The sequence below is a fragment of the Podarcis bocagei genome, assembly GCF_964188305.1.
Source record: "Podarcis bocagei genome assembly, contig: HAP1_SCAFFOLD_44, whole genome shotgun sequence".
Taxonomy (NCBI): domain Eukaryota; kingdom Metazoa; phylum Chordata; class Lepidosauria; order Squamata; family Lacertidae; genus Podarcis; species Podarcis bocagei.
Window position 1 is genome coordinate 852,882 of NW_027670336.1, and position 13,157 is coordinate 866,038.

Below are 13,157 nucleotides of genomic sequence, written 5' to 3' on the forward strand. Positions count from 1 at the left end.
AATGTATTTGCTTTATAGGATTTCCTTGAGCTTTTCATTACGACAGACAGAACTTGTCAGAAGACCAAAGGGTTCCTTCCGATCTCTCAAAGGCTTCCTGAGAGCACAGATGGATGAGCGAGACTCAGCTGGCCCTGGAGCAGGAAGAGGCCATGCCAACCAAACTGGGAGCAGTGGGGGATTCTGGGAAAACCCAATGCAGAAGATCTATGGTGAGGAGGGCACCTTCCGCTCAGAGGTGCAGAGCCAGCAGTTGAGGCAGTTCTGCTGCCAGGAGGCCAAAGGACCCCGAGAGGTTTGCAGCCGACTCTACCACTTTTGCCACCAGTGGCTGAAGCCGGAAAGGCACACGAAAGCTGAGATGCTGGACCTGGTGATCTTGGAGCAGTTCCTGGCTGTCCTTTCCCCGGAGATGGAGAGCTGGGTGAGGGAATGCGGAGCGGAGACCAGTTCCCAGGCGGTGGCCCTGGCCGAAGGTTTCCTCCTGAGTCAGGCAGAGGAGAGAAAGCAGGTGAGAGAGACTTTCCTCTGCATACTCTGAAGAGGTTCCAAACAGGACAGAGAACATCCCATAATGGTCTGTTGATATCCCATCTGTTTTCTGGGAAAGCATCCATGGAATGAGATCTCACACCCTTCAAGTCTTTGCCATTCTCTTTCCAATATTTCTCACCATTCTCTGTTTTGAATCCGTGTTTCTTTTTCAGGGAAAGGATCTCTTTGCAGAAATGGACCTGGATTCCTATGAGGCAGAGAGGCCTCCGTTGGACACCAGAGAAAGGCCACTGGGTAAGAGAAAGGTGGTTTTTCCCCATTTGGTCTCATTCTGTTGGTTTTCCAACTCATCTGAGGGTTCTTTTCATCTTGTTTTGGCGGGAGACAGTTGGGAAGAAGGGTCCAGAGGAGGGGAGATGTATTTCTGCACAACTAACATATGAAATGGGCACAAACGTCCAAATGCTCTCGGCAGGTAAGGCTTTCTCAAAGGCCCATCTGCAGTTAGAGATGCCCTGTTTCACCTGTGAGAGAAGCCGGCACTCCTGGCATCCTGTTTACCCTTTTTCTCTTGCAGGTGACAGAATGATGCCAGCAAGACTTCCTGATCCATCTTTTCATGGGGGCAGAAGGGAAGCAGCGGCTGTGGAACCAGATCAGGTCAGGGGAAGCTGCCTTGTGGGGACAGAGGAATGGTGGGAGGATGCAGCTGGGGAACCAGGAAGGAAGATGGCTGAGAGCCCAAGAAGTGGAGGTAGAAGAAGGACTGGCGGTCAGAGGGGGAAGAGGGAGAAGCCTGGGAAGAGGAGGTGTCAGAAGCTGAAGGGGTTACAGGGCTTAGTGAGCTGGGAGACTCTGTGGCAGAATGCAGTGCAGAATCAGAGGCAGAAGAGGAAGGAGGCGAGTGGAAGAGGAAGGTCGGGAGGCAGAGGTGAGTCAGGATAAGGAAGAGCCACCGGTGGCTCCCTCTCCTTTTGCCAGAAGCCCCCCTCCCTGCTTGTCTCTCAGAGCCAGGAGACCCTGTTCATTGCAGGAATCTCTGCTAGATCATGCTAGAGACAGATGGCCATTCAAAATAGGAATGGAATTGGCGTTGCTCTGATGAGAAGGGAGGCATCGCGCTCCCCGAGCCTTGCCGCTGCTCTTTGCCCTCCTTCTTCGCCTTCCATGCCTGACCCACCGCGCAGCGCTTCCCCATCACCACCACCGAAGAACCAACAACTCAGGGGCTACCCGGGCTCATGGAGAGAGGAGATAGAAGCCTTGGAGGAAGGGGAAACGTGGCGGTTGAGGTCAAGGTGTTGGCCGCCCCTCTGCCACCTCCATCGCTGCAGCATCAACGTCCCACACATGTAGTATTGTTTATTTATTTATTTATACTTAGTGTCCCCGGATTCATTGAAAAAAATCCGGTAACCTTATACAAGAGAGATCAGTGAATGCTAAAATTGGTTTCTAAGCGGTGGACAAATGTGAACAAATAGTGGCCTGGATTCACCTAACCAGCCCCATACACTACAAAATGGGGCCTGCCCCCCATTGCTCCCCCCTCCATGCCCCCATGAACCCCTTGAATTTGGCTCTAGGGCATTGGGAGGGAACTCCCCAGAACAGCTCAGGAGGAGAGGAGAAAGTGGATTCTTCCGTCAGGCAAACTGGAATGCTTGCGTAGGCAGAATGACTTGGAAAACACAATGTGGAGAACCACGTATTTGCACAGAGACAAATACCCATAATTAAAACGCAGAATAAAATAAGCATCCATATTTGAAATGTGCAGCAAAGCAACCCTATTGAAACAACACCACAATGTACAGGAATGAAACAACAGAGCATTGTGTAGCAGATCATATTTCTGCTGTCTCAGGAGGACATTTCCCTTTTTCTTTTAGGGTCCAGTGTGCTTTGAAGATGTCGCTGTTCGCTTCACGGACAAGGAGTGGGCGTTGCTGGATCCTGACCAGAGAGCTCTGCATAAGGACGTCATGGAGGAGAATCGTGGAATCGTGGCCTCTCTTGGTAAGGCTCCCTGTGGGATCGTCATATCAGCCTGGGACTTCAAAAAATACCTCTGTGTGACCAACCTCATCTATTTTCACAGAGCTCAACAGCGCCCCCTATAACACCTGGGAACCTAACACCCCCACAATAAAGAGTAAATTACCGTTTTTTCTTTGAACAATCTTTCTCAAATAATTCCTTTTTCTACCAGGATTGGGCTGGTCTGAACTTCTGAGTCCATCTTAAATGTCAGCTTCAGAATTAAAAAATTCCTGTCAGGAAAAAGCACCAAGGCAAAAGCCAGCTCCAGATGGCTGGAATGCAAAACAGGATGTTGTGTTTTGCAGATGTACTGTTGGGGAAAAGGAGGAGCCTATTCTCTGTACTGAGCACTGGATGTTAGCTCAGAGTGTCATGTGACCTGTGCTGGAAGTACAGGGGAGGAGTGTGAGTCTCTTCTGATGGAGTCTGAAGGGAGCAGTAGCATTTCTATGTACTGCTGAGTGACAGGAATAAAACATGTAAAAGGACTCCTGTCTGTCTCATGTCCCCTCCCTGGGAAAATGCAGGGAGGGAGAGAGAAGCAGAGAAGCAGAGGGTGTGTTCTTTCTCACGACTAATGAGAAGAATCGCCGGGTTTGTTTACCTAGCCTGCCGGGGGTCGCAGACGGATGGTAAACACAGTATCTCGCTCAATTGCCTCAGGGGAGGCCAGGTACTTCTGACTGTGAGCGAAGATACTTTCGTGTGCATGCACACTTCTTCAGATACACATGCACACGAAAGCTCATACCAAGAACTAACTTAGTTGGTCTTTGCTACTGGAAGGATTTTTTTTATTTTGACTATGGCAGACCAACACGGCTACCTATCTGTAACTGGAGCTTCAGAATTGTTAGGAAAGATAAGTAGCTTCAGGTGGTTTTTTTTGCTCCTGTCAGTCTTTGGTTGACCAAAGAGACGACTAACATTGGAGATGGAGGGGATGCCATGACTGGGCCAAACAAAATTCATCCCAGAGAAACACTGGGCTTATAGAATCTCAGGTAGTAGTAGCAGTGATGATGATGATGATGATAGTAATAGTAATAGTAATACAGTGGTACCTCGGTTTACAAACTTAACAACAACAATAACAAGAGTAATACAGTGGTACCTAGGTTTACAAACATAATCTTTTCTGGAACAGGACTGTTCTTAAATTGAGGTACCACTGTGGTAATAATAGTAATTATTATTTCTATCCTGCCCATCTGTCTGGGTTGCCCCAGCCACTCTGAGCGGCTTCCAACACATATATAATCATGAAACATAAATAATAATAATCTGAACCCATATAAAAAGAACATTAACTTTAAAATTAACAACTTATACTAGAGGCCAAACCTGTATAAATCTTTTGTGAATCGTGTATTTCTGAGGTTTGATGTCTCATAACACCACTTTTGTGTGGAGTAATGCCATAAAATTATAGAGCAATGGAAAGACAATTTAATGAAGAATGTAATGCAATGACTTTTATGAAGGAGTATTTATTAGAACAGCAGTCATAAAGAAAAAATGTGAAACCTTTGGTAACCATTGGTAACCTTTCGCTTTCATTACGGCCTTACAACGCCTTCCCATGAAGTGAACCAAGTTTTTAGTTCTGCAGTTGTAAGAATGTGAAACCAAGAATGAATCATTGTCTCTGTTAATTGGGCTTTATTGCTGGGTTGCTGGGTTGTTTCTTTAGTCGGCTCTATAGATTTCTGATTGGGTTAATGTTTGTGTTACTCCCAGGCCATTCCCGCAGTGAAATAAGATTATCTTGAAAGCACCTTTTGCACACAGCAGCAACATGACATGGAGCTGAATCTTGTTGAAATAGAAAGCAAACAAACAAACAATCAAATATAAATGCTTCAGTATCTGGGTAAAGATCACCTGCGGAACGCTTCAGTTTGGCTCAAGTATTTAATTGATGCGTTCTGTTGTTGTTTAGTCGTTTAGTTGTGTCCGACTCTTCGTGACCCCATGGACCAGGGCACGCCAGGCACTCCTGTCTTCCACTGCCTCCTGTAGTTTGGTCAGACTCATGTTTGTAGCTTCGAGAATACCGTCCAACCATCTCGTCCTCTGTCGTCCCCTTCTCCTTGTGCCCTCCATCTTTCCCAACATCAGGGTCTTTTCCAGGGAGTCTCCTCTTCTCATTAGGTGGCCAAAGTATTGGAGTCTCAGCTTCACGATCTGTCCTTCCAGTGAGCACTCAGGGCTGATTTCCTTAAGAATGGAGAGGTTTGATCTTCTTGCAGTCCATGGGACTCTCAAAAGTCTCCTCCAGCACCATAATTCAAAAGCATCAATTCTTCGGCGATCAGCCTTCTTTATGGTGATGCGTTTTACATTCCCATTAATGACGCATATTCTGCCCACACCTTTTGCTGCCATGCAACCCCAGATCATCACACTATCTGCATGTTTCACGGTTGGTGTAATGCAAGAAGGATGTAAATCTCTGATTCTTCTCCTTGCGTATTTCATGCCATCACTACCATGCAAGGAGATTTGGGTCTCAATGCTCCAAATAACATTGTCCCATTGTTCCGCTGTCCAGTTAACATGGGTTTAATCTTTTCAAGCTTTGCTTGAGAGATAACAATGGCTTTTTTCTTAAAATTCTAACATTTAGACCAGTCCTAGCACTCAACTTCACAGTACATTGCTCCATGTCATCCTGTATATACGCAGATGGTTTTCTTCTGTCATGTAGGGACAGTCTCTCCATTCTTCGATCATCACTTGCCTTTGTGCACCTTTTCCTGCCTTTACCAGTCTGATTTTATAATGATTGAGTCTCCTTATACCTCTTCAAAAATATAGAAAGGCCAAAATTTAAACTTTAAAATTTAAATTTTAGAGTATATAATTAGAGGAAAGTACAAAAACACATGAAACAAGGTATCAACTTGCTGTTTATTTTTTATTGTAAAGAAAGCAGGGGATGGAAGATGTGGGGAAGTCCAGTTGACTATGAAAAAAGATTTGGAAAAGTGAATTTTCTTGTATTTAATTTCTTCTTTCTTTCTGTAAAATCGCTTTTGTTGTGTTATTGATGATGTATTCTGACCTTGGAAAAAAAGCAAATAAAAAATTATTAAAATATATATATAGAAAGGCCATCTTTGGTTAAGTTTTTCCCAATCTTTCATCTATTTTCTTCATAAAGGTAGCCTCGTTCACTTAATACTACAATTTTACATCGCTTTCTGGGTGACCAGTCAACTTTTTGTGCCATTTCTATAATTTTATAATGTTTTACAACCTAAGCAAATTGTGCTTCCTTTCTCTGGTTACTTGGCTATAACATTTGATAGAATATGGATAATTAAATGAACTTTGTTGAATTGCATTTTTGATTAAATTATCTTCCCATTGATATATGATTTTATGATATCACTCCAAAAGAAGTGTTATGAGCTTCCATAATTTTGACCACTACTGTATATCAAACAAAGCAACATCAGAATCTCATAATTAATATATTGGTTAATGACAAACAACTGGTAATGAACACACACCCTTCAGTTCTTCTCCATTTGTTCCTGAGGCTATAATCTCTTTTTGTCTCCATTGCAGATTGTGATGAAACGGAAATAGAGAACAAAGGTGACAATGAAAAAATCCCCAGAGAGGACATGCCACGTAAAAATTTGGAGTGTGGAGAAAGATGTAGTCAGAGCTCCCATTCCACTTCCCATCAACAAACTCTCATTGGAAAGAAACTCTATCAGTGCATGGAATGTGGAAAAAGCTTCAGTCACAACTCCAAACTCACTACCCATCAAAGAATTCATACAGGGGAGAAACCCTATCAGTGTGTGGAGTGTGGAAAGAGCTTCAGTCAGAATTCCCATCTCACGTCCCATCAAAGAATTCATACAGGGGAGAAACCCTATCAGTGTGTGGAATGTGGAAAGAGCTTCAGAATCAGCCACGATCTCACTTCCCATAAGAGAATTCATACAGAAGAGAATCCCTATCAGTGCGTAGTATGTGGAAAGAGCTTGAAGAATAACTCCAATCTCACTTCCCATCAGAGAATTCATACAGGGGAGAAACCCTATCAGTGTGTAGAATGTGGAAAGAGCTTCAGTCAAAAGTCCGATCTCACTTCCCATAAGCGAATTCATACAGGGGAGAAACCCTATCAGTGTGTGGAATGTGGAAAGAGCTTCAGTCAGAGCACCCATCTCACTTCCCATCAAAGAATTCATACAGGGGAGAAACCCTATCAGTGTGTGGAATGTGGAAAGAGCTTCACTGATAGCTCCGATCTAACTTCCCATAAGCGAATTCATACAGGGGAGAAACCCTATCAGTGTGTGAAATGTGGAAAGAGCTTCAGGAAGAGCTCCTCTCTCACTTCCCATCAAAGAATTCATACAGGAGCGAAACCCTATCAGTGTGTGGAATGTGCAAAGTGCTTCAGTCACAGCCACAGTCTCACTTCACATCAAAGAATTCATACAGGGGATAAACCATATCAGTGTGTGGAATGTGGAAAGAGCTTCAGTCACAGTCAGAATCTCACTTCACATCAAAGAATTCATACAGGGGAGAAACCCTATCAGTGTGAGGAATGTGGAAAGAGCTTCAGTCAGAGCTCCGATCTCACTTCCCATAAGCGAATTCATACAGGGGAGAAACCCTATCAGTGTGTGGAATGTGGAAAGAGCTTCAGTCGCAACCACAGTCTCACTTCCCATCAAAGAATTCATACAGGGGAGAAACCCTATCAGTGTGAGGAATGTGGAAAGAGCTTCACTCATAGCTCCTCTCTCACTTCCCATCAAAGAATTCATACAGGGGAGAAACCCTATCAGTGTGTGGAATGTGGAAAGAGCTTCAGGAAGAGTTCTGATCTCACTTCCCATCAAAGAATTCATACAGGGGCGAAACCCTATCAGTGTGTGGAATGTGGAAAGAGCTTCAGTAACAGCCACAGTCTCACTTCACATCAAAGAATTCATACTGGGGAAAAACCATATCAGTGTGTGGAATGTGGAAAGAGCTTCAGTCACAGTCAGAATCTCACTTCCCATCAAAGAATCCATACAAAGGTTGGAAAAACTATTATACAGATTTAGGAGCCAGGCAAATCCACACTTTTTTAACCAGTCCTTTGGCTGATTGACATTTAATGCCCATTTAAAATGTGGTGTTTTGTGTTTTTATTTTGTTTTTTTTATGTTTTAACCATCCTGAGACCTGTGGGTGTAGGGAATTGCTGCCAACTTTCTGCACCGCCTAGAATACCCACAGAATTGTGGCTTCTACTGGCAACACACATAGGGGAACAAATGAAAGACGAACACAATGAACAGGCAAAAACCTGGAAAGGGCCATACCAAATGGACATCTGGAGTGAAGAGGTCACTTTTCCCACAGCTGAACAATGCCACAGGTAGAGGAGATGGAATGCTAGAAGCGTTCCTGGGGAAAGGGGAGTTGCTGGGAAATTGAACTACGGGCTCAAAATATTTTTTAAAAAGTTGCTGCCATTATACGCATTACAGGCAGAAAGCAGTAAAAATGGGCTGAGCTGGGTGATTGACAGTGGGGCCAGTCACCACCTCATGCCATCACCATCTAGTGTTTTTTTGTGGAACTGCAAGGTTGTGAAAACTGGAAGTGTAAATCTTGCAGATGGTTCCAAGTGCCAACTAACTAGGTCTGGCTCTGTTTATTGTTCTTTTTTATAGGCGGAGATTGAGGCCTATGTCGTTCCAGAGCTGCATTGCTGTTTGCTTTCTGTTTCCTCTCTTGTCCATGATGGGTTCAAAGTGTGTTTTGAAAATAATGTTTATTCCATTTCCAGAGGTGGACGACAACTGCTCAGTGTTGAGTGCAAAGACAGGCTGTTTGTGCTAGAAATGCCTATTGCAGGTAAAGGTCCCACTGAGGATGCACAAGCACAGTGTGCTAACGTTCCCATCCATGATGGTGGACATCATAGTGTTTGGCACCAGAGAATGTCACATGTCAACTGGGGGTACGTGAAGAAGGTCCCAGGGTGCACTGAGGGGTGCAAGATGAAGGCATGTGACAAATATCTGGAATGAAGGGTGCCTTCAAGAAAGCCAAGGTTCAGACGTGCTCTTATCCTAGGTCTGACAAGGTAACCACAAAACCTTTTGAGCTAGTCCATGCAGACCTTTGCGGCCCTATGTCAGTTGCCAGTCTGGGCGGGGCCAAATTTGTTCTATCTCTGGTGGATGATTATTCCAGAAATGGGTGGATTTTCTCTCTAAAGTACAAGTGAGAGGCCGCTGCTTTGGTGAAAGACTGGATAATGGCAGTATAACTACAGTTCTCACTGCGGGTCAAGAGCTTTCAATCAGATCGCGGTGGAGAGTTCACCAGGTCTGTGTTGCAGAACTTCTTCTGCCAAAAAGGCATACGCCACAGGTTGACTGTAGCAAATTCTCCTCAGGAGAATGGAGTTGCAGAATGCAGGTAGAGAACGCTGCAGGAGGCAACCGAAGCCATGCTCTTTGACACAGGGTTGCCCCAGCAGTTTTGGGTGGAAGCGTGGAAATCTGCGTCCTTCACTCTGAACCTTTCTTACAGTTCTGTAGTAGGGGACACACCCTATTTTCTGCTTCACGGCAAGAAGCCCAAGGTGCATTTCTTCTTCTTTTCCTACAGAATGCTTCAGGCTTTTTTTACAAAGTTAATTGGAACATTTTCTTCAACTCATTGTATATCATTTCCCAGAATTTTTTAATTTTATTACAATCCCACCACATATGGTAAAAAGTCCCTTCTTTTTCCTTACACTTCCAACATATATTTGAGTCGGTTTTATAGATTCTTCCTAACTGCACTGGTGATATATACCATCTATACATCATTTTCATGTAATTTTCTTTCAGCAAAGAGCAGTCTTTAAATTTTAAATCAGTTTTCCACAATCTTTCCCAATCTTCAAACATTATATTATGACCTACATCTTGTGCCCATTTAATCATGATTTCACCTCTTCATCTTTTGTTTCCCATTCTAGCAGAATACTATATGCACCTTGCAGCAACTTCCCTTTCCCTTCTACGACTTCCTTTTGAAATCTAGATGTTGTGTAGCTAAATCCTTTCTTATTGTCTTCTTTGTATATTTCATGTAGTTGCCGATAGCATAACCAACTCTGAAAGTGATCTTTTATTTCCTCGTAATCTCTTCGTTTCCATTTTCCTTCTTGATCCTTTTAATAAGTCAGCATACGTAAGCCACTTTCCTTTCTTTTCAAGTGGTTTGAGCAGTAAAGCTTCATGTGGTGAAAGCCACCAAGGGGTCTTCTGTTCTAACAAATCTTTATACAGTGGTACCTTGGGTTACATAAGCTTCAGGTTATATACGCTTCAGGTTACACAGTCCGCTAACCCAGAAATAGTGCATCAGGTTAAGAACTTTGCTTCAGGATAAGAACAGAAATCAGGCTCCAGGGACGCAGCAGCAGGAGGAGGCCCCATTAGCTAAAGTGGTGCTTCAGGTTAAGAACAGTTTCAGGTTAAGAACGGACCTTCGGAAAGAATTAAGTACTTAACCTGGGGCACCACTGTATTTCTCCCATATGCTCATTAGTGATTTCCTAATTATATGGTTATAAAAACTTTTATGTACCTTCCCTTTCCCATGCCATAAATATGCGTGCCAGCCAAATTTATTGTCATGTCCTTCTAATTCTAATGCTTCTTGCTTTTCCAACTTCACCCAGTCCCTAATCCATACCAGGTATGCAGCTTCATAATATAATGAAAGATCTGGGAGGGCAAAACCACCTCTGTCTTTTATGTCTGTAAGTATCTTGTGTTTTATCCTTGGACTTTAGCCCCTTCCCCCAATAAACTTGGAAATTTCTTTCTGCCATTTTTTGAAACATTCATCTTTCACAATTACTGGGACTGATTGAAAGAGGAATAGCATTTTTGGCAGAACATTCATTTTAACCACTTAAATTGATCTAATCTAAATACTGGACTGCGCCATAGCTGTCAAGTGTCCCTTATTTGAAGGGACAGTCCCTTATTCCAGCGCCATGTCCCGCTGCTGTCCCTTATTGATGGATGTCCCTTAAATGATGTCCCTTAAATTTCAAAGGAAGCAGCTCCTCTCCCTCCCTCCCTGCTGGCCAGGGAGGAGGGAGGCTCCAACTGTGTTGCTTGGCTGTGTTGCTCACACAATAAGGAGTCTAAGAATGACGGGGGGGGTGGAGCTTGCATGCCTTGTGTGTGGCTAGTTAATGCAAGCTGAGGGGTTTTTTGAATGCTGGACGCCGTTTTGTTGCACGTGCTGCTGCAAACTTTGCAGTGCAAAGCCAGGCCGGGGAGCCATCTTAAGTTGAGGCTGCATAGGCCTTGTGGTCCATGTGATTCAGATTCTATTCAGTTGAACCTCTGGTTACAAAGTTGGCTGGACAGTGTTCTCGAAGCTACCAGCACGAGTTTGATCAGACTGCAGGAGGACAGGAAGACTGGAGTGCCTGGAACAGGTGAGGCTGCAGTTCCCTTATTTTGGCTGCTGGTCCCTTATTTTCAAGGCTGCTGGTCCCTTATTTTCAAATCTGTAAGTTGACAGCTATGGACTACGCAATAGCCTGATCTATTTGAAAGCTTAAAATGCATGAGAATCCTCCATTGGGGTGTAGGCAATAAGACATTATACATTGAACATAAAAGCAATTATACACAAAAATTGGGTCTCCCCCTTTGTGGAGATAACATACTGTCAGACATATGTTAGCATTCCTACATAATATCACACAATACACCACATTACTAATTAAATATTAATTGCCTATCTTGAGGCAATTGTGATCTTTTACATACAGTGGTGCCTCGCAAGACGAAAAGAATCCGTTCTGTGATTCTCTTCGTCTAGCGGTTTTTTTCGTCTTGCGAAGCAAGCCCATTGAAGGATTAGCGCTATTAGCGGCTTTTAGCTGCTTTTAGCGGCTTATCTGCTGATCGGATCAGCTGATAAGCGGCTTAGCAGCTTAGAAAAAGGGGGGAAGGGGGGAAAAACCAGCAGGAACTTGCAAGACATTGTCGTCTTGCGAAGCAAGCCCATAGGAGATTTGTTTTGCAAAGCACCTCCAAAACGGAAAACTCTTTCGTCTAGCGAGTTTTCTGTCTTGCGGGGCATTCGTCTTGCGGGGCACCACTGTATCTTTTCAATCCTGGGGCACAGAGTCTTGAGGTTTAAAAGGTGAGAGAATGTGCTTGCAATTCAACTCCCCCCCCCCTTGTCAGCCCCCCCCGTCTATCTATAGCCTTTGGAAAGAGATAGCTGCGGCCACTCTGGTGTCTTTTGTTGTTGCTGCTGCAGGTAATGAATAGTCTTGTGGTGACAAGGTCTGCGTTGACATCTGTAGAAGGGATATCCTGTAAGAGGGAGGGTGGGGCAGGACTTTTGGGACTTAAAGACACAGTTATAAAGGTAAGAGGTAAAAGCCAAAAAGGGGAGAATCTCCTTGAGTTTTCTTGGGAAGCTGCAGGCATTTTATTCATTTCACTATGATTATCTTAGAGAGTTAATCATTTTATTCATTTCAATATTGGGATCACATTTCCATATAACGGTATTTACTACTGTTATTATATGCTAAAAATACAAAAAAAGTAAAAATATAAAAAGAAAACAAAAGTAAAAAAGATAGATTACCAGTTAAACATTTTTTTCCAGATAAGAAATAAATGGACTTGACACAAAGATAGCAGATCTTTTAAAAAGTTATTATTAAATATTAAATAATACAAATATATTATCAAAACCACACAGATTGTTACTGGACTGGAACCTTAAGGACTAGGAGGTAAAGGAGGTGATTGTGAAATGGGCACACAATTGTGGCTATCCAATCAAGATGGAAAATGGGGGAAATTATGGGAAAAGACATAAAATTCACCACGTGCAATCTGATTTTTAGATGGTACCTGACCCCATCCAAATCAGTCAAAATAAATAAATATCAGGAGTAAGTGTTGGAGATGCAGACAAAATGAAGGAAACCTTATTCCACAAGTGGTGGACATGTCCCCAAAGGGAAAACAAAATAAATGCTATTTATTTTAAAGAAAACCAAAGCTTTCCTATTTGATATTCTAACAATAAGCATACCAATATTAAAGTTGTGCTAGTACCTTGAACTAGCCACAATGCCAGAACTTCCAAGAGACTGAGATCTACTCCCAGTAATAAAAATCCTGTCAGTGATCTACCCATTGTCTTTGCCCAGAGTTCTTGAGCTTTTATCAGGGAGCAGTGACCAGAGTTGTGGATCGACCAGTAGATCATTTAACAAATTAAAAATATTAAAACAATTGTGCTATAAAAGTACATACCATATATGAAGTATCAAGATAATGGAACTTTTAACACAGTGGTTTCTGCAGTGAACAACAAGTCTTACAATGTATATAGACAGGCGCAGCATTGATTTTAGCTACAGGTGACAGAAATCTGCAGCTGTAAGGTTTTCTTCTTTAAGTGACCCCTTTAAAACAACAAATGCAAAACAAACTTTATCCATACACAGGTTTGTTAATTTGTTAAAATATGTTGAATTACAACATTGTATTCATTTATATTACTTAGAATATGTACAATGGATGGAGCCCATG

The 13,157-nt window shown here is 43.0% G+C and overlaps 1 protein-coding gene across 11 annotated transcripts in view; it reads left to right on the top strand.

The window, feature by feature from the left end:
- The window catches only part of LOC308579482 (uncharacterized protein), a gene marked incomplete at its 5' end in the record, with an annotated part of 47,044 nt that extends 35,568 nt beyond the window's left edge, over positions 1-11,476 (top strand). For 2 of the 11 annotated variants that reach the window (XM_081214043.1, XM_081214042.1), the window contains 5 exons: positions 19-511; positions 708-789; positions 1,073-1,155; positions 2,388-2,514; positions 6,115-11,474. In XM_081214043.1, coding sequence (XP_081070169.1) covers positions 110-511; positions 708-789; positions 1,073-1,155; positions 2,388-2,514; positions 6,115-7,625 — 2,205 coding nt within the window. In that variant the 3' untranslated portion in view covers positions 7,626-11,474. The other 9 variants (XM_081214038.1, XM_081214045.1, XM_081214048.1 and 6 more) reach the window with 7 other exon arrangements.
- Between the last annotated feature and the right edge of the window lie 1,681 nt (positions 11,477-13,157).